At 40.1% G+C, this 27,460-nt stretch overlaps 1 protein-coding gene across 2 annotated transcripts in view; it reads right to left on the bottom strand.

Moving 5' to 3' along the window:
• The window catches only part of MTUS1 (microtubule associated scaffold protein 1), a 113,077-nt gene that overhangs the window by 32,856 nt on the left and 52,761 nt on the right, over nucleotides 1–27,460 (bottom strand). Inside the window, exon 1 of one of the 2 annotated variants that reach the window (XM_032187035.1) lies at nucleotides 17,239–17,711. The exons of the other annotated variant lie outside the window; for it this stretch is intronic. Coding sequence (XP_032042926.1) covers nucleotides 17,239–17,359 — 121 coding nt within the window. The 5' untranslated portion in view covers nucleotides 17,360–17,711. Of the gene's footprint in view, nucleotides 1–17,238; nucleotides 17,712–27,460 lie in introns of those variants that run through there. 2 annotated transcript variants of the gene reach the window in all.

Consider the following 27,460-nt stretch of genomic DNA (forward strand, 5'->3'; position numbering starts at 1 on the left):
GCTTCAGTGAAGGTACTAGGTAGAAGTCTAGTACTAGGTAAGGCAAAGGGACTAAATAAAATACTTCAATAAGCAGAGCTGTAGAGACAGTGCTCCCTCTCAAGAGTTAGCCTGAGTACTAATCGGTTTAATTGGCAGATTATGCCACACCTGAATTTTTTAAATCTTTGGCTGACATCACTGTACACGGGACGTCACCCAGAAAGCCACTCCCCACTGTCATTTGATCTGCGCATCAATAGAAAATGCCTGGGCATCAGTTACCAGGTTTGTTGCAATGCAGCCAAACAGTGCAAGAACACAGCAGCCCTACCTTTTCAACAAAGGCTCAAAAAGAATGTGAATTGCAACAGCTCAACAGTACTCAGGTATTTCAATCCTATATTCACACAAGGTGGTTGTGTACCCATCCTTCTGCTAATGTCTGCAGTGAGACTTGATGCATAAATTGGTGAGTGCCATGGCCATTGCTCCTCTCCCACTGAATACCCCCCTCATTAGCACAGCTCATTACTACCAGGAATGCTCATTTAGTGATCTGTGGAAGAACCCAGATCCTGAGGAAATCCTCTAGTTCACAAACAACGAACGCTTACAAAAGCAACATGGGAAAACTGACTAATGAGACGTTTCTGGCAGGTTAAGGAGGCACAGTCTTTCAGGTAGCAGCTCTGAGTGTTATTTTTTCTTTTTAAAAGCTGACACTTCCCAATTTTAAACACAGAACTCAGCGTAATTCTAGGCTCCATGTAAAAACAGGAAGACTAATGATACCGGGTTGTTAAGTTGTTTGGTTACAAAGTGCTTTAATTACTCAGTCATTGGATTCAGTTTGAAAAAATGACCAACCCAATATATATTTCCCTGCAGGAAGCATCTGCGCCTGCCCTCAGACCGGTGACCTGATGGTCAGAGTAAGGCCCAGCATTCAGAGTTGGTCTCACACAGGCTGAAGGTCAAGGCTTTCACACACACCTTCGTGCTGTCATGCCTCCAGGATGCTCTCTCTGAAGCGATGATCTCATGAACATCCCAGAGCAGAAGATGCTATCCATAGAAAACTGCAATAATCCCATCAGTGTAGTTTGGGAATGGAAAGCATTACAAACAACCCTGATTTTTGTGTGCACAGCTGCAAGATTTCTACCTCACCACAGTGCTGCTGAGCAGAGCCAAAGAACCAACCCAGCAAGTCCTGCTTGCACCGCAAGGTTACTCCTCTCTTTCCAGTTAGCCTCCCACACCAGCTCCGGCACACTCATGGGAAGGGATCAGAGACACATCCTCCACACACAGCCTGCAAATATTGCCCAACTGGCCCACTCTCACAGCCCACTGGTGGACGCAACACCAGAGGTAGAGCTTTTTTCTGAGCGTCTCACCTGCCAGAAGGCCAGACGTGCACTCTTCTGGAACGTTTTCTATATTCAGGCAAGGAGACTTTCCCAGCAGAGCTACAGGCTGCAGGAATGCCTTCCTCCTCTCAGCACCCTGCCCCATTTCTAGCTGGATGATTATCCTGAGAGCTCAGGTGCTATTGACCACGCACAGCCCTCGCTGCAGACTGGACCATAGAAGAGACTGCAGAAGCACAACCTGATGTTTGAATCCAGGTAACAAAATCCTTGACAAAAGGGATCAGACAGGTGAGAAGAGCCAGTTACAAGCACTTGGCAGTACTTCTGCATCCCAAGACCAATACCTGCAGTAACTCAGCTCAGCAGTATAACACTTTATTCCAGCCTTTACCAGACCTTAGCATTTCCAAAAAATCTCAATAACACAGGTGAAGAGCTTGCAAAGACCTTGTCTGATGCTTACTGGCAGTTCATGAGAATCCAGCTGCATTAATACCCACTGCTTCAGCGATGATACAGGTGGAGAACGGGTCACACTGTGTAAGAGGGAAGGTATTCATGAAAATTGCAAGTTTAATCTTATCAGTTGTACTTGACACTGATTTAAGCAACCATAGTTTTGAAGTTACCAAGCTCACTAAACCATAGTAAGAACTATGGTGTATTACTTAACACTGTAAAATATATTTGTAACATTAAACAAAAACCTTTACACAAAGCTTACTGGGAATCATACAAAAAATTCAACTGCTTTGACCTTCAGGGTGATGGCGTGCTCTGTACAGCTCCAGCTGGGCTCAGACTTGAAACAGCAATCGGATATTTTCACTTCCTGAACACGAGAGAAGAAGGTATACCAGACTTTCACTTTTCCAAAAGGTCTCTTTTACACCCAATTGTAAGTGCTAACTGTACACTTGCTGATTTTTTTTTTTTTAGAGGTACTATAACAGTGAAATTGAAGAAAAATCAGCAACTGGATCAAATTTCTCCAAGTATACCAAAAAAACACTGAAGTAAGCTTGAAGGTCTACCTGTTTTTAACAGAAGCTTAAGAACCAGATGTACACTGCATCTCTACTCCATACGCTTAATCATTCCCTCCCGTAACAGAGCTGGTCCCATCAGATGCAGTGCTGCATGGGCCTGATTCCAGGATTTTTCCTTTGGGAGTTACCAAATCTCAGCCTAGCATCTGAATCAGCCCATAGGTGGGTACACAACTTCACTTTGTTAGTCTTCATGCAGCTAATTCAGAAGCCTCAAAATAATCTCTGCAATTCTCCCCTCCCACAGTGCAGACAAGCTATTTAAGCAATAGAACAAAGACTGACCAGTCACTTGATTTCACCACTTTGATTTTAACACGCTTGCCTAGTGACAAGCTATGGCATTTCAGAGAGGGACACCTAAGAACATCCATAGAAATAGAGAAGCTACTTGATTTAATCTAGAGCCACGTGTATACTGTATTTGAGAGGAACTGGAAATTTGGCTAGCTGTAAATTGCAATCCTAAATTCTTTCAGAACTCATGCTGTAGGCTATGAGCCCAGAAAGCACTTTCACACAAAGGTACAGGGAAAATGGTCCCCAAGAGTATAACTAAATCAGTGTCTGCAGATGGCTTGAAAGGCTGGGCTTGGGTGGAAGTCTCCCAGCCCTCCTTGCAGCTCTACTGCTTGGTCAACTCCAAATTTTGCTTGAGTTCAGCTTGGCAAATGGTGAAAGTTTTCCATGCCTCCCAGGGTCCAGCCTAGTGAGTGTACAAATACAGGCTGCTGAAAAAGTACTTTGCTTCTAAGCGCTGCCTCAGGCCTGTCTACATACAAACCTGTGCAGGCAGCCCTCACTTGCTCTGCCCACAGCCTTAGACAGCTGCGTGCTTCCCAGAGCAGAACTGTGCTGCTCCCCTTCCTTAACTCTGACTGCAACCTCTCGAATCTTCAAGGTCAGGCCCAAGCCTATGCCAAGGAACATCAGCTTAGGTTAGCTGCCATCAAATCCTTTTCAAATTGTTCTGGGCAAAATCACCACCACTGAGGCTGTTTGAAAGGTTGCAGTAACTGAACAAAATTTAACTGCAAGCAGGCAAAACCTGACACCGCTGCTTAATGAGACTCAGCGGGATTCAAACTTACACATCAGAAATGCCTCTGCCTTTCTTTGCAGAGGTACAAAGGTTCTTCAGCACTGATGTATATGTCTATGTGGTGCTGGTACAGCACTGGGAGGGAAGTGCAGAGCTACCACGTATTATTCCAGGCGTTCAGTCTGAAGCACTGTTTCCGAAGCCGGTACCTGTCCTTTCATGCCAACTCAGCCGCTGATGTAGTGTTATAGCATTAACTTCTAGCCTCGACACAGCATTTTAAATGTATCCCTTTTTGCTCCTTCCTTCCCAGCACGTCGTTGGATGTCCTCATTCACATAGCAGTGAAAAGGAAAGAAGTCTCAGCTGTCTTTCTGCACTTCAAAGAGCTCTGTGCCTGTGTGATGTTTTAATTGCATGCTGAGCCCACGTGTCTCAGCGCTGGCCACCTGGGGTCTCAGCTGGAAAGGAGCAGGTCTCTTTTGAAGCAGAGAGCATTTGCATGTCAAACCATTAGCATGTCAAACACCTCCTGGCCGCTACAGCGCTGATTCTTAGGTAAGAAACCAAATGTCTCTTACAGACCACGCTGGAGTCTCGCAGCCTACAGCTGCTACCTGGAAACTTGAATATCTAGCACGCAGCTCATTAGCATCCTGCTTGTTGACACAACAAACCGAGCGTGAAACAAGGGCGCCAGTTCATTACAGCACACAGTAACATGGGTGAAAGAGGAAACCTGCAAATACATGCAACAGAGGGAAGACAGAGCAAACAATTTTCCTGGCCAAGCATTTGTGTGTCGTCCTCCAAAGGCCTAGAAACCCCACAAAATTTAACTAATCTTGTGCAAAGGTTCTTTTGCAGGCAGCTGTCAGCTTATTCCTTGCTAGGTATTCCAAAACATACCTCATTCTTTCAGGCTCCCAAATGATAACCATGTGTGCAGTGAATCCTTTGCCCTACACCGTGATGCTTTTTGCTGCTGGGCTAGGAGGATGCTCCCGCTGTCTTTTTGTGAGGGAGAGGGGATTCTGCCTGCAGTGAGGAAGCAGCCACGAAACCAAAGCAAGTAAAATGCCAGTGATGTGTAACACTGCACTAAGGCTCCTCAGTATATCATCTTTCCAGTTCCTACCCCCAATAAAGTAGACTCTCACCCATGGCAGCCTTTGAGCTGGGTCCCTGTACGCACTCACCCATTAATATTAACCACCTGTCAAAGCCTCAGTATTTCCAAGCGCAAAACATGCCTTTCTTCACCCAAGGGATTAACACCAATGTGTCTTTTGTTCCTTAAGGTGTCGCTAGTCCTACAGAATACAGCTCTTGAGCTGTTCTAGGACATTGTCAAATGCACTAATGATTTCCTGCAACACAGTATTTCTCCCCCTAGATAAAGTGTGTTAACGACACAGTTCAGTTTGCCAGTAATTTGGTATGATTTTTTTTTAAAACCATATAGATTAGGCATACAAAATCTCCATGTCTTAGCTTTATTCACATTTCTGAAGATCAGTATTAATGTTTTAAAACCTATATCAATCTTACACTGAAGTGTTTCAAGAGAGTGGATTATGACATTTGTAAAGACACCTAAACTAAGTAGATATATTATCTTCTAAATTGCTGGTGGCTTCCCAAATGAAACACAAAGAAGAGCATTATCTCACTCATGTCATTAGCGCAACTTCTTGATCAACAAACCTGTGTTTGTTTGTTTTTTTAAAAGAGTAAGCTTTGAATTGAAGTCCAGAGATAAAGATTCTCTAGAACTGTGCCCTATGTTGTATTGGTGTTACGTTTCTTTCACTTCCTCAGTAGCTGTTTCTTTTCCAGTCTTCATGACAGCACATTTAGTATTGGGTGAGATGATGTCAAATGGCCATGCATTTTGTCAGCCCTACCAGGGGTGCTTTGACAAAGTCAGTGAAGATGGAAGGAAATAATAAAAAACAAAACAAAACAAAAAAAAAACTCTAAGAATACCAGTGTTGTGCCTTTAACAGTTTTTACCTTATTAAGCGCAGATCCATCTTACATAAGCACTACTTGACTTTTGAGAAGAATTGTTTTTTATATTGTTTCTTAACATTGCATGTGTAATATATTTAGTCGCCAAGCTTACTGGAACTGCAACATCTAGAACTGAAAGATTTTCATCTAGCTAGTTGTATCAAGCATGAATACAAACTATACATCAACTACAAAAATAAAGATATCAAGAAGTTGACTGTACATTCAGAGATGATTGCAAATTAAATAAATTTGAAATGATATGCAGCTTATAGAAGACAACTCTAACACACATCCACTAGAATATCAGTAGATCAGGCTTCTTGTGGTTATTTATTTATTTATTTTAAATAACCAAGAGCAATATTGACGCTTGATATTTTAGCTTGTTCTGAATCAGGACAAAATCCAGCACAAGCTAGTTAGGCATATAGTGGGTGGGGGAAATAAAAATCAAAACAATGCCTAATGCCTAGAGCATATGTATTCTGACCTGAGAGAGAGTGGCTGTATGTACACTGATAAATCAAGCCCTGATGCACATTAAAAATGCAGGGAGTCATCCATTTTTAAGCACAAAGATGACAACATGATGGAAAGCAATTGCATGAAGATGTGTTACGGTGTGCTGCAGCCTTGGTCAATGAGGACCAAGTTAAAGCTTGTCTAATCTCTTTCCATTATCCTTGGTTTAGGCATGTGTATTTTGCTAAAACCAGTTCTTCATACACCCCCCACAGGCAACCATAAATCATTGGATTCTCCAGTTTCTGAAGCAAAGAAAAGAAAGCACTACATTTGGGAGCTAGCAATTATGTTTATGTATGGAGTTTACATTTTATTAAGTTTCTTTTTCAGGTGTTGCTCTAGGTAAGCAAAAAGACATTTGAAGGAGTCCTCTTTTTTCTGCATACCTTCCTATAGCTGCAGCTGTGCTTTGTCATCCTTGAAATGCCCAGAGAGCCAAGCAAAGGGAAGACTGGTGTTCTTCACACTCTGCTCCCGTTTCTTCACCACCACCTTCACTCTCCATTTCTACTTGTACAAGACGTTGGTCCTTGTTGTCTGGTGCCCTCTACTGTTTCGCCATAGGTACGTATTTTTGACATTCCTTCTTCAGTTTGGGTCTGCAAAGTCAGGCCCCAGAGCCAACTGGAACAAGGACTCCTGCCATGGTTAGTTCGCACCACCTGCAAATCTTTCCCAGACCCCACTAACTGCCTCCCTAGTACAAATCCCAATCCCTTTTCCCCAACTCTGCATCCTTCCTGAATACGTTCAGGACTGCCAGCTGGCCTGTTTGCAGACATTAAGATAACTTCACATCTGGGAAAAGACTTTCAGAGGGTGGGGTCATGGAAAGAAGCCCTGCTATACATATGTGCATGCAAGTAGGTGTGTGTAGGAAACCCTCACACAATACCAGAGAGAAAAATGACAAGTCCACCCTTTTTGTGGCTCCAAGTTCTCACACACGCCAGGGAGTGAAAGGGCTGAAACGCGGCCAGAAAGGAAGGAGCTATCTGAGTTTCAATGCCTGAACTCATTCCTTCCCTAATGCTTTAGTCCAGCTCTTTGTTGACTGTGATGCTCAGCATCACAAATATAGGACTGGAAAAAAAAACTTCAGAAACCATTTACATCATTCCTTGCAGAAGCAAAGTAATCGCTACCGAGACATAAAAAGCACTTTGCCAGACTTCGACTGTCTCAAGTCTCACCATAGCACAGTCCCCCGCATGCTTGTCATGGTACCTTCTCTTCTAGTTCAAACCTGATCTGACCTCACATAGATTAGATCCCTGCCTATAATTGCCTTCACATCACGTTTCTTCATGCAGACACTAACAGACTATCAGGGGAAGACTTTTCTTCTGTTCTCACATACATACAGTAGTCTGCTATGTGCTGAGAAGCCAGACATGTAGACAGCTTAATTATTATTTTTTTTTTTTTCAAATAATTTTTAAAATGCTTCCATCCCAAAGGGCTATCAAGCATTGTAAGCATGCTCAGGATAAACACATCAAATAACTGGGAGAGACACTCTCTTACTTGGATTTGTAAGTAATAAACTAACAGGCTCAATTTTTGACATCAAATTTATTCTAGATCTGTCAAACTTAGTTTTTAACACCTAGGGTCATTTCAACCAGTTGTAGGAAGAACTTCATTGAAATCCCAAACTCAGGTCTCACGGCTTTTAGAATTAAGTCCTTAAGTATGAAAGGCACTTTCTGCTTACATACTCTAGAGCTCTACTTTGTTGCCATAAATGCAAACAAAACAAAAAACCCTGCAATGAATTTGGAACCTAAAATGAATCGCCAAACTTGAATCAGTGGCAGGCACAACTGAAGTTGCAATTCTTCCTTCACAGCAGCATATGATTAGTTAACTACCAGAACATTTATCAGCTCAGCTTAATGTTTGATCCAAGAATTTGCTACTTCTCACTAGTTTTTCTGAACTGCTTGAAGTCTTTCACAATCCCCATTAGGCTCAGTAACTTGCAGGGAAAGATAATGTTTCCTTGAAAAGGACTGTATAGAAGAGACCTGTAAAATACATTTTCACCACAAGACACACACATTAATATGCAACATCATTTCTTGTACAGTATCTGCAGTTATCTGGGATGGAGAGAAAGGACTTTTGTTGTTGTTTGAACTCAGAAGCTATTTATTCAATCACACTAGTATGAACTGATGTTATATGACTGTAACAAATGCCACTGGATTTGAGCACAGCACTGAAACACTGCCTAAAGGATATTATGGAAGAAAAAGTAGGGCAGGCAATGGGGATTTAAAGAGCCCCCAGAGTGTTAGTTATATTTTGTATTCTTGTCTTTGTGCCAAGATTGCTTCTGAATATATCCAGCAATAGCTTCCTATGTTTGTGAAACTCTACATTCATTTAAAGACAAACACATCCAAGATTACACTCAAATTCACTGATGTTGTTCTTTAAAAAGCTAAGTGATAGCAGTTCTGATCACACAGAAAGCACTACAGTGACTGTTGCACTGTCTGTAGTCATATTTTACCTACCAAAAGATGACCATAGAGTTCAATTTTAATATATTTCTTATAAAATAGATGAGCACAGTTCACAGCTTCAAATTGTAAAATAAATAGTTAGCATCCAGATTCTCACTCTGGAATGTGCAGATTCATCTTTTAGAGAAGTCACTAATTTTTCAGTATTAAAAAAAAAAAAAAAAAAAAAAAAAAAGAGTATAAAACAACTCAGAGATCAAGCTAGAACATGAGTTCTGCTCATAAATAAATAAATCAGTGCTGATATAAGCATGATCAAGCTCCTAGGCTAAAAATGAATTGAGAAAAATAAAGGTTACAGTAGCTGTTTGACTTCACAAATCCCTTCTAGAATCAATCTTTGAGCTCTTAGGAGCCAGATAGAAAATGCTATGCTAGCATTTTTAACATTGTTCCCTACAGCATCACCTAATGACCTTGTTTCAAGCAGTATCTGGGTTGGTTTTAATCACAGCCCAGAACCGGCAGCCCAGCACACTGCTCCTCCCCGGCTTCATTGACTTCATTTGATGAGCTCAGGTTCAGTGCTAAATTAGGCTTTTCCCATAACTCAAGAAAACCCACATGAGTAGTTACTGGGCAAAAAGTAGATGAAAATGATAGTACAGATTAACAACAGAATAGAGACATACATTTATCATATTACAGAGGACTGCCCTGGTAAGTCTAAAAGACCATGTAAGGGAAGGTACGTTATACTTGGTCAGTATCTATATCGTTACACTTATCAACACGATTAACATGAAGTGACAGCTCTGCAGAAAGAAGGAAAATTTAAGCAGCCATCAAAATCAGACAGAAGCTCACAACCTTAGAAGACTGTCTTTTAGGAGGAGGCAGCAGCATCATAGCATGCCTTAATGAATACCAGCATAGCTAAACACGGGTAAAATTAACCTCGAAAAAGTACTTTAAAGCTACCCTATTGATAAAACTCAATCTGCTAGTCAGCAGAATAAAGCAGCATCTCAAAAGAACCACTCCAGATAAAATCATCCATGTGAATTCAATCTTCTGTGCCCCAGTGAAAGCGCAAGGCACAATACAGCATGCCAGGCTCCACAGCCCAGCTCTAACATGCTGCTCAGAGTCCTCTTCTCTGAAGACACACAGAAAATGCACTTATCATACAATTAGAAGCAGTCACCATGTCACAGTTAAGGAACTATTTCTGTATTTCCTGTTATGATAAACAGTTTTCCTATTATTAAGCAGCAAACATTGCTCCCCAGGGACATGCCTAGAACATTGCACACCATTGTCTCGGCCCGCTGAATCGGGCCCGAAGGCAAGCCAGTAGAGCTCATGCAAAGTCCTGCCAAGGGGAAACAAACCAGAACAGGGCAGCGCCCAGAGCTTTTGTTAGCCGCAAGACATCAGTCCCCACCCTTCCAGAGGCATGCGGCCCTCTCACTCCTGGCTGCACAGGCCTGGGAGTCAAAAGGCTTTTCGTCCTCATGGCTTCTAACCAGGCCGCACAACTGAAGACCACTGTGGCAAAGGCTGCCTGGCAGGCACCAGTGCTCTCATCATGAGGTGTTTGCCCTGCCTGCTGCAGGCCCATATAGTAATTCCTATAGAGTGGGGTTGGAAATAGTCATGCATCTTTCTCCACAGCTGGTGTTCCCACAGGTCTCTTCTCCTTGAGCTAACAAACCACTGCGAAGGCAACAAACTTCCATTTTGCATAGCTGGGTGGGGACAGGGGAAACACAACAGAAACTTTCTTAAGGAGCCAATACCGCCGATAACAGTGGCGTTCTCCAGGGAATACCTGCAACACACTGCAAAGATTAAAACCCCTACGTAAGACCCCTGACTACAAACATCCCTACTTATGCCACTAACAAATGCAACAAGAACATTCACTGCACTTGCCATAGGCATCTCAACTTCCTTGACCTACCTCATAGCCAAGATGTCCTTCTCAGGACAAAGGACTTTTTTTTTTTCCCCCTCCGAAAGTGACAAAACTTCTTAGTTTGATAAGTTGGTAGAGCAGGAGGTGTTTTGTGCAGTACTATTTGCAGAAAGAATTAAGCCTTGATTTTATACTGGTTACACAAGTAGCACGTGTTTACAGCTAAAAAAAAGCGAAGTCTTCAAGCCTGCTGTTTTATTTGGAGCAGAATAATTTGAAACTGGCATTTTAAGTTCAGTCCTCTTATTCTCCTACTGGAAGCATTTCTTATATTCCTGTTTTACTAGTTAATATTTGAAAAAAATACAGCACAATCTATTTTTGCAATAAGTATAAACATTCCATTTTTAATAATTTAAGTGTTTCTGATATTAGCAACATTCACAAGCAGACAAAAATGAAGGCCATTGAAATATCTTAGAGCCTGTCAACTCATTAATAAATATTATTTGTAATACTTTCCAGACTTTTCTACTGAAGGATTTCAAGCTCTCTTTAAGAAAATGGTGAGCTTTCAGTTAAAGAATTCCCTCACAGATGTCCCCAGCTGTCCTGTTTCCTGCCTAAACATAAGTATTTCCATAACATCGCATACAAAATGTTCATACAAGCATCTTGAGAAAAAACTTTACTTCCTATAAATGTAAGTAGCATATCACCATGCGAAGAAGTAGCAAAAGCAAATTAACCAAGACCTGAACATAGGTTTATTAGCTTCCTTGCCACAACTACTAGACATCAGTTAAGACAACACCAATGGAAGGTTCATAAATAGCAGCTGCGAAAAATGATCTCAGCCAGATACAAGCCAGGTTATTTGAGGTAGGTTATTTCTACGTTTGAGAATGTTGGCAGTTAAATCAAACAGGATTTATTTGTATTTTTTTTAAGGAGTATTTAAAGCCATAAGTTATACTCCTGACATGGTTGATTTTCAGAAGATCAAATACTAGTTTCTTTTCAAGGCAGAATAAAAATAGGAAAGAGTAATGGGGGAGAGCACAATTTGTGGAGACCTTTGGAAAGATGCTTGTGACCCCACTAAGTACAATCTAAATCAACAAGTAAGAATTCTGCAGCGGTGGTTTACTGTATTATTATGATAAAAACAATTGCTGTAACAAACCTCTTAAAAATAAGATTTGATTGACTTAAATCTTTTGACTTCAACACAACTCTATTGAACTATAAACAGAAGAAATATCAAGAGGTGAGCAAATAGAGATACAGGTGAACTCAGCTGCAAGTTAAGCAGCTCGACTGATACAGCCTTCACCAAATTTTGTTCTAAGGGAAGGCAAGCCACAAGAGAATGTTTTCTTCAGAATGGCTTTCCAAACAAGTTAATTTGGGTACAATAGTTATTGAAACCATCAAGAGCTGTTCGAACTCCACCACCTTCCTCAGCAGCATCAAATCTAACAACTATGGACCTCGTTCTTTCATATGTACAGTGACACTCAGTGATGAGATTTATTTTTTAAAACAATAAAACCTTGGAGAAAAACTTCATTATGTGACACTAAACTAACAACCAATCTATAAGCAAAAATTAACATCTCTTGGTGTGAATTACAATGAGAGTGGTCTCAATTTATTCAGTACTGCCTCCACAGTACTTATCATCAATTGATCAAATGTGATTTTAAGATTCCACCATCCCTTTCTATATGAGTTTTCTGTGGCTACAAAGGAAGAAGAGCACTACAAAAACAATGAACCAACTGGTTACAATACTCAAAACACTGCATTCTAGCACAGAAGTTTCATGGTATCATTTTCCTTAAAATGCCATTGCTCAAATTAAATGAACTGTAGTAAGGCAGAAAGGCTTTAGCTGTCTCAATGCTATAAGCCATTTCTACTATAGTAACAGATTCATTTGCATAAACTGCACAAACTAGTAGAGGCAGAGTCTAAAAGGTTAAGTCTAGTTTTATTGCACTTGAAAACCCCCAAAGAAATTTAAAAGCTATTAAAGTGCTGGTTGTTTTTTTTTTTTTTTTTTTTTTTTTTTTTAGTGTAATTGTAGCTGCCTGTCGCTTCCAAACCCCAACCCACTTCACAGCAATAGAAGTTACAGCCAGACCACTTTCACCTATTAGACATATCAAGTGGGAATAAATTTAGCATATGCAGTAATATTAGCACAGATAATTTGCTAGGTCTTTTGTGTTTACTTTCCAATTAACTGTTCTTCTGTGAAGTTGAGCTTGAAACATTAACTCTACTTATTTCACGTTGACAAATACATGAGGCATTCTTCACAAGTAATTAATCTGTGTAAGTGAAGGAATAATAAAACCCAACATCACTCACTATAGTGTAGGGCCAGAATGCATCTGCTTTTCACAGTACTCTGCATCCTCCCAAGTTTTTCTGAGCATAGCTCTTCATTTGCATCCACTTTCATGCTTTATTAAAATACATACGCAGTTTAAGTGTTGTCATCACATATAAATTACTGCTTTGACTCTGGTTTGTTTTTTGTTGGTAGGGTGGTTAGTTGTTTTGTTGTTGTTGTTTTTTTTTTTTTTTTTTTTTTTTTTTTGCTATCAAGGGTTCATTGGAGAACTAGTGTTATCTTCATTTTATACCTGTCACAAACATAGGATATAGGAAACTTGCGTAGACAAAGTGTTACAAACAAACAAAAAGAGCTCCACTACTTGAAAAAGAACCTCCATTTAGCTATCATTTACATACTTACTGAAGCCATGACCTATTAAGATTGAAATCAAGCACGCCAGGCAGCTCATTTTGTACCCAGTCCTGAAAGGATGAAGTCAGGAGCTAAGAGTCTCACAGACTTCAAGAGGAACATGATTAAATCTAAACTCCCCATGATTAATGGTTTCCAGCTATTCAACTTCTTTTGCTCAGAACAGACAAGCCGTTTTTACTTCTGAACTATATTTTTCCTTGGTAGGTAACACAAACATTTAACTTACTCATCCTGTATCAAATATCTCTAGTAGACTTTCAGATTTAAAACACTTAGTAAGGTTGAGTGTGTTGGGTGTTTTCCTATAGTTCCATAGGAAGCTGTGACGTTGGACAATAATCATTACTTTAGCTACCCTTAGGAAAAACAGCATGGTATATGAACAGCTAAGCAACTCATGACACCCGAGGCTTTCAAAATCATTAAGATTTTGTTCGTTTCCTTTAAAAGCACTGCTTTGCAACACACAATTTCATACAGTTGTCAGTGTTATCTGAAGCAGGATGTAGGGAAGAAATTGTACTGGAAATGGATGTTACCTGCTCAAATAAATAGGTCTGTGATGTTTGTTCGTTGCTAGCAAGGGGAAAAGGAAATTTTTTAAACTGACATTGCTGTAATGACATCAGGTGTCTTTAGAGACGCTTCTTATTCCCAAAGTAATAAGAGAGTAACAAGGTTTAGTAAGCAATGAAAGCCACCAGAGGGGTAAGAATACTAAGTACAGCTTGCTTAAGGGAAGAAGAAACCTAGCGCCATCAAGGGCTTGGCAAAAACATTGAGACAAAAATTTACCACAAAAGCAACAGTACAGCTCATTATACAATCTATGGAAAAACTCTGGGAACAAAAGGCATGAGAGCTTTGATCTCCATTTGCAAAACTGGTTCCTTGTGCAGAATTGTATCTTTATGCAAAAGGAAATGTACATAACTCAAAATGAATATTTTAAATCATTCGTGTAGGAATGTCCTTCTCTGGCAGTTTTTACAGAATCATGCAGAGATGATTTACTCTGTCACACCACTGATGCATGAAAAGCATAAAAAGCACTTTAGTCACTCTTTGGTATAAAAAATCCTTAATGGTTTAATAAAGGAAGCAAATTTTGTATTTCATCACTGAAAAATTAGCTCATATTTAGCTCATATTTATGCAGTTGTGTTGAATTTTTTGTTGCAGTTGTTTATAAAACCCATACATAGGTAACAATGCAGGCATGCTATACTTCCAGTAGCTGAGGAAGTGACACTTTTTGATGTCTGCCTGTATTTAAAGGGAGAAGAGACCCCTGGATATAAATACCCCGAAGCAATGCAGAGCACACAATGATGGAAGTTAGATACAGCCAGGCAGCAAGCTGGAGAATCTTGATATACACCAAATTTTACAGCAAGTTTCATCCAGATTTATTCCATTCCTAAAAAATAATCTGATTTTATTTGATTGCAATGCTTACAAGATATTTGAACTTCTCCAGTCACTCTGACAACTCCATATGGACAAGATGTAAGCAGTGCAAACATTCTTCATCGCAAAGATCTGTTCCACAATACATGCAATGACTAATTTAGACTAACAACACCAGTGTAAACTGTATTTCCAGCCATAACCACATACCATGAAGAAACTGTGGCAAGCTGTTGCAAAACATCCTCAAATCAGAAGGGAGACTCACAAGATCCATCCTCTTCCTCTCAATAGTGTTTTACATCCTAAATCCACGAATCTATTCCTCTACAGTCAGCCACAGTATAGGAGAATTCAACTTGACCAGTGCTCTAGTCTACTTTAAAACTCTACATTTGAGCAATTGTCACAACTATCTCAAGACAGTCATCAAGGCAGTCTATGCTACTATGACAGGAAGCAGTGGATTAAATCCATGATAATGCTCATTAGGAGTGCAATCTACACCGAAACTGTAATTGAATGATGCTTACATAACACCTTTTTCCATACATATTCACATTTATGCATGAACCCTGAAGTTCCCTTTTTCAATTACTCTGCCTTATTTGTTCACACAGTCCCTATATATTCTATTTCTCATCACTTACATGACCTTAGAAAGAAGCAACATGTCATTTTAATCCAATTAAACCACTACAAGCAAAGATACCCAAACCTATGTTGCAGAAAGCAAATATGGCTCCTCCTGGCATCAGCCTTTCAGACTTGTGATATACATTGTCATTAACTGATCAACTCTTATGTTGTTGACTTTTATGAACCAGAAATAATCACAAGCAAGCTTCAATGCATTCAATGTTTTTAAAAACACAGCTTATTTATACGTACTTGCAGTTTCCACTACGGAATATGACCTGGTTTTCAGATGCCCTACTTTTTTTCAGTATATTCAGCACTAAGCTAACCGCTGGGCAGCTTTCTGCAAGACACAGGGACAGTAAAGCAGAAGGGGAGACCAGGTGAAAATTTCTCTGAACTTCCAGTTCTATACCTTTAGTGTGTATTATGCAAAAGCTAGAGAGAACAAGCAGAAGGTCTGTTCAGCACTTCTTAATTAAGAAAGTGCTGCTTAACTGGAACATGGCTATCAATCTAGTTTGCATGCTCCATCTAACAGAGGCATCCTGCAGGCAGTTCTTACTTTCACAACCACTCAAATGAAAGAAAAAACAAATGGATTCTTGCCACTATAAAAGTTACCTTAATACCTGCCTCAATACTTTTTTTTTTTTTTTTAGAATGATACCAAACTTCAGTAGTAGTTAATGAACGTACAGAACATTGAACATTATTTCCCCATTTCTCTTTTAGTATTTCTATTCCTGGCATACGTGCTACCTGAAAATTTCATATTCTTAGCAACATCAGTGACGTAAGTATGCACAAAGACTCCCTCATGTAAGAAGTTTTAGCATCAAGGTATTCTAATTGCAGCTTAAAAGCCATGCAAGCAAGCTGCAAACAGAAGCCTATATTATATTTGGATAATCAACCTATATTATACTCATAATTTAATTTATCATCCAGGAGGAACTCAAACTGAATTTACTTTAGCAGGGATAAGTAATGACAGGGCAAATGGTTTAGGTTGCTGTGCGAAATGCCAGGACAGGAAGGAAAGGTGACTCCAAAACTTCACTTGGAGCTGAACTCTGAAGAAGTACTAGCCAGAAATGGGGGTGTTCAAGAAAGGAAGGAAATGCCTGAGAAGAAGAGCTTGTGCCGAACTAGTTTATGTAGCTGCTTGCTCCTCTTTAAGAAAAATGCAAGAAAACGACAAATAGTACAGTAAAGACTTATGTAATCTGTAGACTGCCATCATTTTTTCCAATATCATCCACCTTAGCAAAAAAAGAAAAATAAAAATCACCACCCTCCATCAAAACAGCATGTATTCCCTGGAACAAAGGTCAGCATCTGTAATTATGTTCCCAATCCATGCATATGCTTTATATGTCACTTAAAACGAAAATCAGGTCATATGCAGCTTTTTTTTTTTTTTTTTTTTTTTGATTGTCTCTAAAACACCTGAAAGAAAACTTCAGACTTTTTAGGTTTCTATCAACACAAGTCAGCAAAAAAGTTTGCTTGTCATACTTGCAGATAAGATGTTTAATGTGAGAAGTCTGACAACAGATTTCTACATTCAAGTATTCAACTATTTCTCAGACAGACAGAGAGCCACATCGTGACAGCCCGTACTCATTTCCCACCTCCCACCACACCTCCCATTCACGATATAGAAAAGACAGAGCTCCCAGCAGATAATCATTGAAATGGTTAGATACATATTTAATGGCACAGACTTCCTGATTCTATTTTTGGACCTGTAGGAGGAAAAAAAATCTGATTTGCATTTCATAAACAGAATACCCATCTTACCAACAAACGGCTCTGCACAGATGCATGGACATGCAGAAAGCTCAGGCTTTCCAGTTACACAGACTATAAAACTATGCTTGTAAGTCAGACTTCTATATGTAATTCTAAAACTTCTATGCCCAGGACTGTTTTTATTTGCTAAAAATACACTGCTGCTGAAATAAACAAGATATCACCCAATGCATGCTCTGTCACGTTAAAAATACAAACCTGTATGAAATATAACCGTGCTTTTCTTATAGCCAGAAGGTAGACGAATGTTTCGGAGCAACCCCTTCGCTGTCAGTCGTACACGCATGTTGGATAAGGAAAATTTCGGGGACCATAACATGTCTTCAGTGCAATTAGAAGATAAGCAAGGAAGAAACAGCCTCCATGTAGTGTAACATACTATGGTTTTAAATCACCGCTGGCAGAAGTCAAGCGATTCTTGCTAAAGAAAACAACCTTGAAGAAATAATCAGATCTCCATTCCTTTGCCCTTATTCCTTATGCACAGATGAGCACAATCACAAAAAGCAGATATCCACAGCGTAAGTGCTGCTGGCAGCTTCTCCCCGCCAGATGTTGCAGAAACAAAGCTTGTCCTCAGACTAAAATTGACTTAGTGATTTGAAAAACCCTCAGCCTCTGAATTACATCACAGTGTTCACGCTCAATCTGCGATGGGACTCTGTGGGACTGGGAGCTACAGCAGGAGAAAAGGGAGGAGGAGGAGAAAGAGGAGGAGGAGGAGGAAGTGGGTGGTCTCCCCAGCTGAATATATCATCCAGTGTCACAGACCATGTAATTGTTCTTTAGAGACTAGCAGGGAGATTACTTGAATATTCCCAGAGGCATTTGTCAGCTCTTTTCTCCTTAGCAAGGATCACTTCAGGCTGCGTTTTTCAGACAGTTTCTTGCAATTGACAGGAATGTATCAAAACAGATTTTATCAGCAAGCATTTTCTACCAGAGTTTCTTTTGGCATTAAATATTATGTCAACATTTCAAGCCTTAACAAACCAACAAACACCCATTCTGTGAGAACAATCCCGTATTTGAGATCTGCTTAACAAAAATACTATTTAGCTTGGCAGCTCAGCACTGCAGATGCTTCAATTTATCGGGAGAGGAGCAAGCAAGCAGGCATCAATTTTGTATCGAAACAGATTGCTGCCAGCTGGAGTTTGAATGCACCCAGTCTTTGTAGCAAACAAGCAGCATTACAGGAATTCGTTAAAAATAAGTGTGGTCTCCATATTTAACTAGCCCTCAAAAATTATACCCCCCTCCCATTTATTGAGCTCAAAGTTTTGCATACAGCTTGGTCCCACTAGCAAACAAACAAACCAACCAAACTAGAAATAGAGGAAAGGAATCCCTGTTTTACACAGATTAGAAAACATGACCTTTTTCACCTACAACTGTGACTTATAAATATATGCTGTTAAGGCACCACAGAATTGCACTGTCCACTTTCCTGTGTGTAAGGATGAGAAATACATGTATTTCTGCCTTGTTTGGCAGCCACAGGAGCAGGGTCCATCTGACCCAATCCAGGATACAAAGCAGCAGCAGCTCATACCTCCTCTTCAGGTTCCTTGCAGGCTCTGCTGAAGAACTGCCCTCCACAGCCTTTATACATTTGTCTTAGTTTTTTTCCCTTCATTTGTTTTAAAAGACAAAATCAGCTCCCTTCTCACTGATGCCCCACTTCCACCATTTCACAAGACCACAGCTGATGTGCTCTAGCACCTAGTCTTCTGATAGCCCTTCTAGTTCCAGAAGGCACTACACCAACTTGTTTTGAAGCACATATCACCCAAAGCAAGTATTATCACGCTGACAGGTCTCGTCCCAGTGGTACCTTACCTGTCCTCTCCTTAACACAGCCCTATTACATTTTAATAACATGTCTTACTTGCTCAAGATGCAGAACATTTTAAATTATCCGGTGTGTATTTACCGCACCGGCTAGAACTAAAAATAGCATTTTGCTGTTTTATTCTGGTCTTCAGGTATCTCTGACATCGCCCAAGCCAGGGCAGTGGCAGCAGAGCAGCTCGCTGTAAGCACACCAGAAGAGCTGCAGCCCTGCAAAGACAGTCAGACCTGTTAAACCAACCTCCACAGCACGCTGCAGGAGAGTGCTGCTGAATGTTTTATGACTGTGTACCAAAATATTTATTTCCAGGCATGGTAATGCACCACCAGCTTTGAAGTACTATGACACATCTTCAGTCTGCACTGAACTATTCAAAATAAGTACAAAGACAGTAAATTAGCTTTTTTGTTCAGTTCCCAGGGCAGCCTCTGCAAACAGCAGGGCACGCATGACATTACTGCTGTAAAATCTTCACGGATTCCTTGAGTCTGAAGAGCTTTGGCACTAACAACGTGTGTTCATCTATCTTTGCCATGGCCAGAAACTCTAGACTCTTTCCTAATCCAGCAGCACCACCAAAGGAGCTGATGCTGGAAGATTATCGGCTCCAACGTTGGAAATGGTGCTCAGCAGTGAGCCAGGAGGCTCCTTACAGCACATCACAGCCGCCTTGTGTATTCACCACAGTTCATCAGCCCTCCTCTGCAAATATCAGATCGCTGTTGCCAAATCCTCCCTTGAAGGATCTTGAGATTTTGGCTTGGCTTACAGCCAGCCTTCCACCAGCAGCCAACACCCGGCCCCACCAGGTTATCTTCTCCCAGGGCACCTGGAGGAACTCCCTTCTGCTCTCCTCCTACCCACCGCAGCTCCCCTGGTGGGAGACTGCTCCATGAAGCAAATATTCTCTCCCCATCTGGATTCAATGCTTTCTTCACAGAAACAGTATAACCAGATTCAACAAGAAAAAAAAAATCCACCAAAAAAATCCAAACCCCACCTCTCCCAGTCCTTGTAACAGCGCCTGGGAAAATATGCCCAAGAACTCCTCCTCAGCCTGTAAAACCACAGAGGCCGAAATACCCCAGTGAGACCCTAACTTCCTTCCTCGGCGCAGGAGCTAAGACAAAGGACCTCTAGAGGGCAAGTATGATGTAATGAACCAGTTCGAAGACAGAGGAAGGAATGAATCACAAGACAAAATATGAGCAAATAAAAGCTCTACATGGACATAAAAGCTCTTGTAGCAGAGACTAAAACGCCTCCTACAGAGAGACACAAATAATACTTTCACTGCCTTCTCTTTCCCAGCTTTGAGTAGAAACAGGCCATGAAGAAACAGAGACATCAGTGCTTTTTTGTTTGTTAAAAAAAAATAAATAAATACAAAAAACACAAACAAAAAGACCCTTCTTAGCTGAGGAAAACACTTTTTAGGCTCCAGGAACCCTGTTAATTCCCACAACCCTAAAACAAGCCTGCTTTATGCAGTAGGAAAACCTGACAGCATTAATAAAGGGCAACAGAGGCACGTCAGGCTCATCTAGCATCCAACCTTTGGAGAGCTCTGACAGGTTGCAAGAGGACTGCCCGTCCCTATGTGAATAGCTCCTAGGAGAGGCTGAAACTTGAAAAGGTTCCTACAATGCAGTATTTGCAGGGCTCTGTGTTATCCCACCAAAACCTGCACAGAGGTGAGTGTGCATCTGTCAACGTTGTTTCCTCAGCTCAGGGAAACAGCACCTCCAAGCCTGTATCTGTGCTCCTCCAACCAGCCTGTGCTTGGTGCCAGCAGGGTACAGAGCCAGGAATATGCTCCATGGGATCCAGCGCAGCACGCCAGGAACACACACTGTCTGCATTTCATGCATAATACGGGGAGAGGTCTTTTTCTGTCTTGACATCAGATAAGGGCGATGGAAAATAACACTGGAAAATAGCTGAATAAAATAGGAAGTGATACGCAGCACAGACAGGAGAAAAGGACTGACATTTTATTTACTAGCACTTCACTGCTGTCTTCCCTGCCTGGGCAAAACAACGGACTCCGTGCCGCTACAATCACGTAATTCACTCTGGGTTGCTAAAGGCATTAATACCTGATGACACGGTCAGATGGATGGTTGGGCTAGACCTATTTTAATCCCGGCAGATTTAGTACATCTGCCACTCCCTGGGGAAGCTAGCAATGTGACAAAAAAGGAGCAAAGGACACAAGTATCTGTGGGCTCTTTAATTCAGCCTTGTGAGGCCAAGTCTCTGGTATCTGGATGTGTTTCTGCTGCCTCTGTTCCTCTTCCCACATTCAACAACCAGTAAGAAAGCTGTCAGAGCAGGGCAAGTCTAAATCAGAGGCTAGACCTTTAGACCCAAGATGCCCTGGCAGAAGACAACTGGCTCCACGTTATAAGACAGCACGGGCAGTGCTGAGCAGATGGTTTTTACTGGCATGCTTTAATTCAGCAAGAACTGAGAGGTGATTGTCTATGCCATGAGAAGAGGAGGCCTTTGAGAGAAAAAGTGTCATCTGTGCCCCAGTTTTTGCTTCCAGAAAGTTACCACGCTCTCCCCAGCTTCCTGTGAGCATCTTGCCCTAGCCAGTGCTCCAGCATGAAAAGCTGATCCTCCTGCAGGCAGCAACACGCTGCGGTGCTCCACACAGCTTGCAGCTCCGGGACATTTTAAGCTCAAATCCTCACCTGAAGAAGAAAATAGCAACTCTCTTCCCATCTCAGAGCAGGAACTAAAATCCTAAATAATTTAGGCTTCTTCTAGGACACAGAAGCTTTTAACCATTATAAATTCAACAGTGTTTCAAACAGCAGGTAATGGTGCAGTGAACTTCCAAGCAAACAGCTACTGAAATCAGGTTAATCTGCGTCTCTTTCATGCGACAGTGGTGACATTTTTATCATCTGCCCTCTTTCAGAGTAGAGAATGGCAACAAAACATCACAAGAATAATTTCATTTTTAACTTCTGACATAATGGAGCTGCAAATTATTTTCCATGTGTAAGATGTCCTTTACAAAACAGCATTTGTTAGACTCCCTCAGACAAAATCCTACAGTGCTTCAAAGCAAAACTGCTTCTAGCCTACAGTGAAAAATGTCACTAATATTAGGACAACATGCCTTAAAATATGAAACTTTAATGATCTATGCAGACCTACCAGGAAAAAAAAAAAACACAAACAATTGCCTCTCTGCTAAGAACTTTGGCTATTCAGCAATAGGATAGGGGCATACATGAGCCTTGTAAACTGCAGCACCCAGGAACAGATTAAAAACAAGGGTTTTACTTAGAACAACAGCTTACAGATCTACAAATATTGATTTATTCACCCATACTGGTTGATTCACACTTGTGCAATTGCTCTTCACCTATGGCCTCACAACAACAGTAACCAGTACCCAGGCAACTGCTATTGAAAAGCAGCACCACAACTATGGATAATTTAGATGAATACATCCCTGAAGATTTACTACTGATTTATCAATGCGCAAGTTCACGGAGCAAATGCAAGTCAGCTCATCACAGGTGCTGCACTTCTCTTTTGTGGGCTTCACACATTCTTTGTAACCCCAGGTGTGCGAATAAAGGTCAGAGTTTACAAAGCTGTATAGCCATCTTTGATACAAAATCCACAAGTTTCATATCTCTGGGACCGTTCTATGGTCTTCCAATGTTATGTCAACTTATTTCCTTAATAAGGGGCAACAACTGCAACACTGGCAGCTACTTTATCTGCTGAAAAAATATCTTAAAGAATTTGGGGAAAGAAAGGACTTAAAGAAAGCTAGAACACTAGAACAAACAGCACAGTGCCTCAGAGGACTTCCAAATAATAATAATAAAAAAAAAAAAATAGGAAGAGGACAAAAAGCTTTGGGCTACATCAGATACATCAAAATTAAGACTCCTATAAAGAACTCCAGTGCAATGACACCTGGTTATTGTCAGTGTCCACTGCAAACACATAAAACAATGTCTATAATCTAAGGGCCTCCAGAAATTCAAAGAAGAAAAAAAAAACTACTGAGATAATCCAAGAGAGATCAATACCTATATTTAACTGGAGAGGGAAGGACACAGAGATACTACCAAAAGAGCTAAGTTTTTGGGTGGCACTTCCAAGAAGGTGGCACAGTTTAGCATAGCATATAGCTATTCAGAGCTGGGAATAACAAAACAAAAGCAGTTTGCCACTGCCCCTGATGGTCAGTCAAAGCCCTCCAGTCTCTTCACAAAATAAAAACTTACTGTCCTCTTAATTACTGAGGAAAAAAAAAAAGTGAGAATGTAGATATTTTAAAATTAGTTCAGACAACAGTAATAAAAACCATCAGCTTTGGGCAATCCTAATACTGTTGTGTATAATTTAGAGCCAATATGACAGACTTCCATGGTAGAAAAGACTTGAACTCCATCTCCCAACACTGGAAAATGTTCTTTAGGCACCAGCTTGGACTGAACTGATACAATCTGTTGATGTCCATTTCAGCTGCCCCCTCTATTCATTCAGAGGCTGACCATATTTAAATATTTATAGTTTAAATATTGAAATATTAATAACTGTGAGAAAACTGCAGCTCTGTGCTGTTCTGTTGTATGGATTATTACTGTGAAACATCAAAATAAATACCGTGGAGGAGAACTACAGACATTCCTCCCAACATCAGAACAAACACCACAGAAGTGAACTACAAACATGCCCTCATCAGAACGTCTGCTTGCTTTGTGTCATCAAGAGTTTGGAATATGGCTGCCTTAAGCTAGAGAGCAATTTTCTCACAGAAGTTTTGGAATTAAACAAACATATCCAACTTACAATTTAGAAAAAAGGTCCTTGCTTAGAAGTGCTAACAGATGAAACAGATCTCATAGCATGGAAGCCATTTGGTCTATACCACAGAAGGCCTTTAATGAAAGAATTCACATAGGTTTAGATTAATTCTAAACTTATTTATATAGAGGTAACAAAACTTTATAGGTGGTTCACATGTAATAGCTATGCCACTTGAGCAGTTTTGCTGGCTGTTTATAAGAACATTCTTTATTAGCTTGCAAGTATTCTAGGGCTAGATCACGAGACAATTGAGTCATTCAGATAGTCCTCATTGTTCACATGGATGGAAAACATCTAAAAAAAGCCTACAGCAGGCTCTTTATTGCAGCTAGAAAGGCAACAAGTAGTCCAATGAACAGTACTAATATCTGCAAAAGAGTTTAAGCTTGATCTTCTTGTTCCTTGTCAGAGATAAAAGAGAGAGACCAATTTATATGATTCAAATCCTAGAACTTCAAATCTGTAAGATATTATCTATGATCATTAAACAAATACTAAATCTAAAGTTGTTGCTACTGCTTTATTCCACAAAGTTTACAAAACTGTTCAAGCTTTTCTGGAAAACTTCCGGGATGTTCTGTTGTAGAGAGGGATGACAAAAATGACAAAAATAGACAAGCCCAACTTACAAGAGCTGAAGCTTTTAACACAAGAGACTGAAATTGCAGTTTCAACTCATTTGTACCAAAATTCCTGGTTGGAACTAGTCAGAGATGTTAGTTCTGCAATGTGCAAGACATTAAGCAATACCCTCCCTGCTCTGCCCAGTGTTAACAGGCACTTAAACACTGTTTTTTCATACCCAGAGTCCTTTAAGTATTAGACTGTCTACCAGTTAAGAAATAACCTTCCTCCTGGTTTTAGCCTCACTGTAGAAGGTGCCTGGTTTATCCACGTGCAGAAGAGGAAAGAATTTCCCAATGTTTAAGATACTTACATATCAAAGTACTTCCTGAATTATTTTTAACGTAATTTACTTCCAATGCCCAGAGAACAGAATTAGAAGGCACTGAAAGAAGGCTGAATTGATTCAAGAACAGAAGTTTTACTTCATACCAAAATTCCAGACTACCACAGAATTTTTAATGGATACATGAAACTTAATTGGTGGCAGCACTGCAATAAGGTTAACTTTGTTATAAACTCTCATATAGAGCTGTACAACATTCTCAGATATTTTTAAATTTTTATTTGTTGTCTTTTAAAGCAAGTTAAGACCTTTGGATTATTTATATATACACATATATATACTTATGTATATATAAATAGACATTCTTCTCAAATGGAGATCAATTTCATATTTAATAACCTTGCACCTGCAAAGTTAGGTACTCAACAACAACAAAAAAAAATCAATCTATATTTTCAAGCATTGTTATCAGCATTGTTTCTAACGTTATACAGCTGGAAAATTGCATTGAAAGCAAACACTAAGATAAAGCCAAAGATAGCCACTCAAAGTGCTGAGACAAGCGGCTTGTTCTGTCTTCTGCATGTTTTGCTCACCAATTTGTGACCTATGCTACAACTGCCCCCAACAGCACAATTCTTCCTGACTTCTTTCTAACTCAGACAAGTTCCCCAATCTTACTCTATGGTGCTCTATGACCAACCACATGAGCGCTGTGTTCACAAATGCATCAAGGTCTTTTGAGTTTCCATACAACTCTTTGCACAGTTTTTTCCTACAAACTGCAAAAGCTTTTCTTCAAAGAAAGAAAAAGAAAGACAAAAACACACCACACCAAGAAAGCCCTTCCAATCAGAGGAGAAACAAAGGAGAAAGGTCTAATAAGCTGCTTGACAGGACAGTAGTGTCTCATCACTATGTGACATGCCATTACCACACTGAAGACTACCAATAGCAAACTAGATGAAAACAGTCACTGAAGACCTAAGTATGTGGCATTTTTAACAACATTCATCAGCTCTCAGGTGTAATCCTCCCAATTTTTAAAGAAAATTTACACATTTGCATATAGTATCACAACACGTTTTAAGATCTTCAAGCTTTTGTTTTGCTTGTGGGGTTGTTTTTTTGTTGTTGCTGCTGTTCTTATAAAAGCACAGGCAGAGTGTGACCTAGATTAATCCCTTGTTTTCCAGACACCGAAAGCTCAAGCACTTTGAAGGTAACTGATTCTACCAAGGAATCTACAGGATGAGAAGAAACAGATGTTTACCTTCTGTTTTCTCTGGGTTTCAACAGGGCATGAAAGAAAGAGGTGTTAAATAAACCCCCAAAAGTATCCCTCTATAAACTTTTGTTTGAACTAGAGCATTTTGTTAGTAAAAACATCCTATCTCACTGTAAAAATTTCAGTGAGAAGCCAGCAGACACCTTTAACAGCCTGTTTAAAGAGACACTATTGTGAGCTGTTACAACCATACCAGCACTATTACTTTTACAATAAGCCATCTAACTGAAGCCATTTCACCTCTTTGTTACATTTCTCACAGATTATTAAACTAAAACTAGCAACCTTTTAACCTCTTAAGAGAGTAAGAAAACAGAATACTGTATTTCCTGATAGAGCACGTACGGTTTTTGGATGAAGCTGCTTTGGTTTTCATGGCTTCTCTAGCCTTCTTTAACAACTGGTTGTAATGCATACTGGAAAGATATGACCTAAATCATACTGTTCTTACCTGATAATATGTTATGGTATATCCAAAAACTGCCCCAGCTTTCCTGACAACATTGCTCTGCCACAAGCATAAGTGTCCCCTGCTATCCATAGTACACCACATGTCCCTTTCAGAGTCACTCAACACCAGGATAAAGGTCCCCAATGAGAATTTGTATGCTTGACCTTTGGAACTGCCAAAACAGGTATTTGTTTCGTAAAAAAAGGATCACTATACTGTACTTTATCTTTAACCCTCAGTCAAGAAGGGGTATTACAGATTTAAATACTCACTGTGTATATACACTGCACTGTAAGATAGTGCATAGGTGCTAGAGGTGGGTCACTTTCTACGGGGAGGCCAAAGAGAAATAAATGAAAGAGCACTAACCAAAAGCATTTTAGAGGAAGTTGCACATCTAGTTCAAAATTACACCTCATGAAAGGTAACTGGTTTTCTCATAATCACATTAAGGCATTGCAGGAAGGATACAAGTACATTCTGACATGTAGTTAGCAAGTTAAGAAGTAACAAAACATATTTTGTGCAATAAGTTAGTTTTTTCTTAGCAGTAAAGACATTGTTGTAACCAGTAAACCATAAAACTTGTAGAAATGCCTTGATCCACTGGAAGATCATCAATGAAAAATGCCAAGGTCAGAAAAAGAAGCCTTATGAGTGCTTTAACACACACACACAAAAAAAGTAATGAACAGCTGCAAATACGTAAGTCTCCAGTTCTGCAGACATACCAACAGTACGCTGTCTCACTTTGTCAAGTGTATTCTGGTTTTAAGTCATTGCTTTAAGTGAATGGAAAATGGTTAGAGCAGAGTCAGAGAACAGATATCATATCATAGAAATGTCTGCTATTATTTCATTCCTGAAGTGATGCTAGAAGCAACATTAACTACTGAGCTAGACAATTAATACGTTAATAAGGTAATTAATTCCTTCTCCCTCCCCCCAAGTCCCACTGCAAGTTACATTTCTGACACTTCAGGCAGAGCATGTATGCAAGAAATAGAAGTGAGGTACAACTGCCTCATTGAACAAGCCTAAAACTGTAGAGTTAACTAACTAGTTAAC

The sequence above is a fragment of the Aythya fuligula genome, chromosome 4 (assembly GCF_009819795.1).
Source record: "Aythya fuligula isolate bAytFul2 chromosome 4, bAytFul2.pri, whole genome shotgun sequence".
Lineage (NCBI taxonomy): Eukaryota > Metazoa > Chordata > Aves > Anseriformes > Anatidae > Aythya > Aythya fuligula.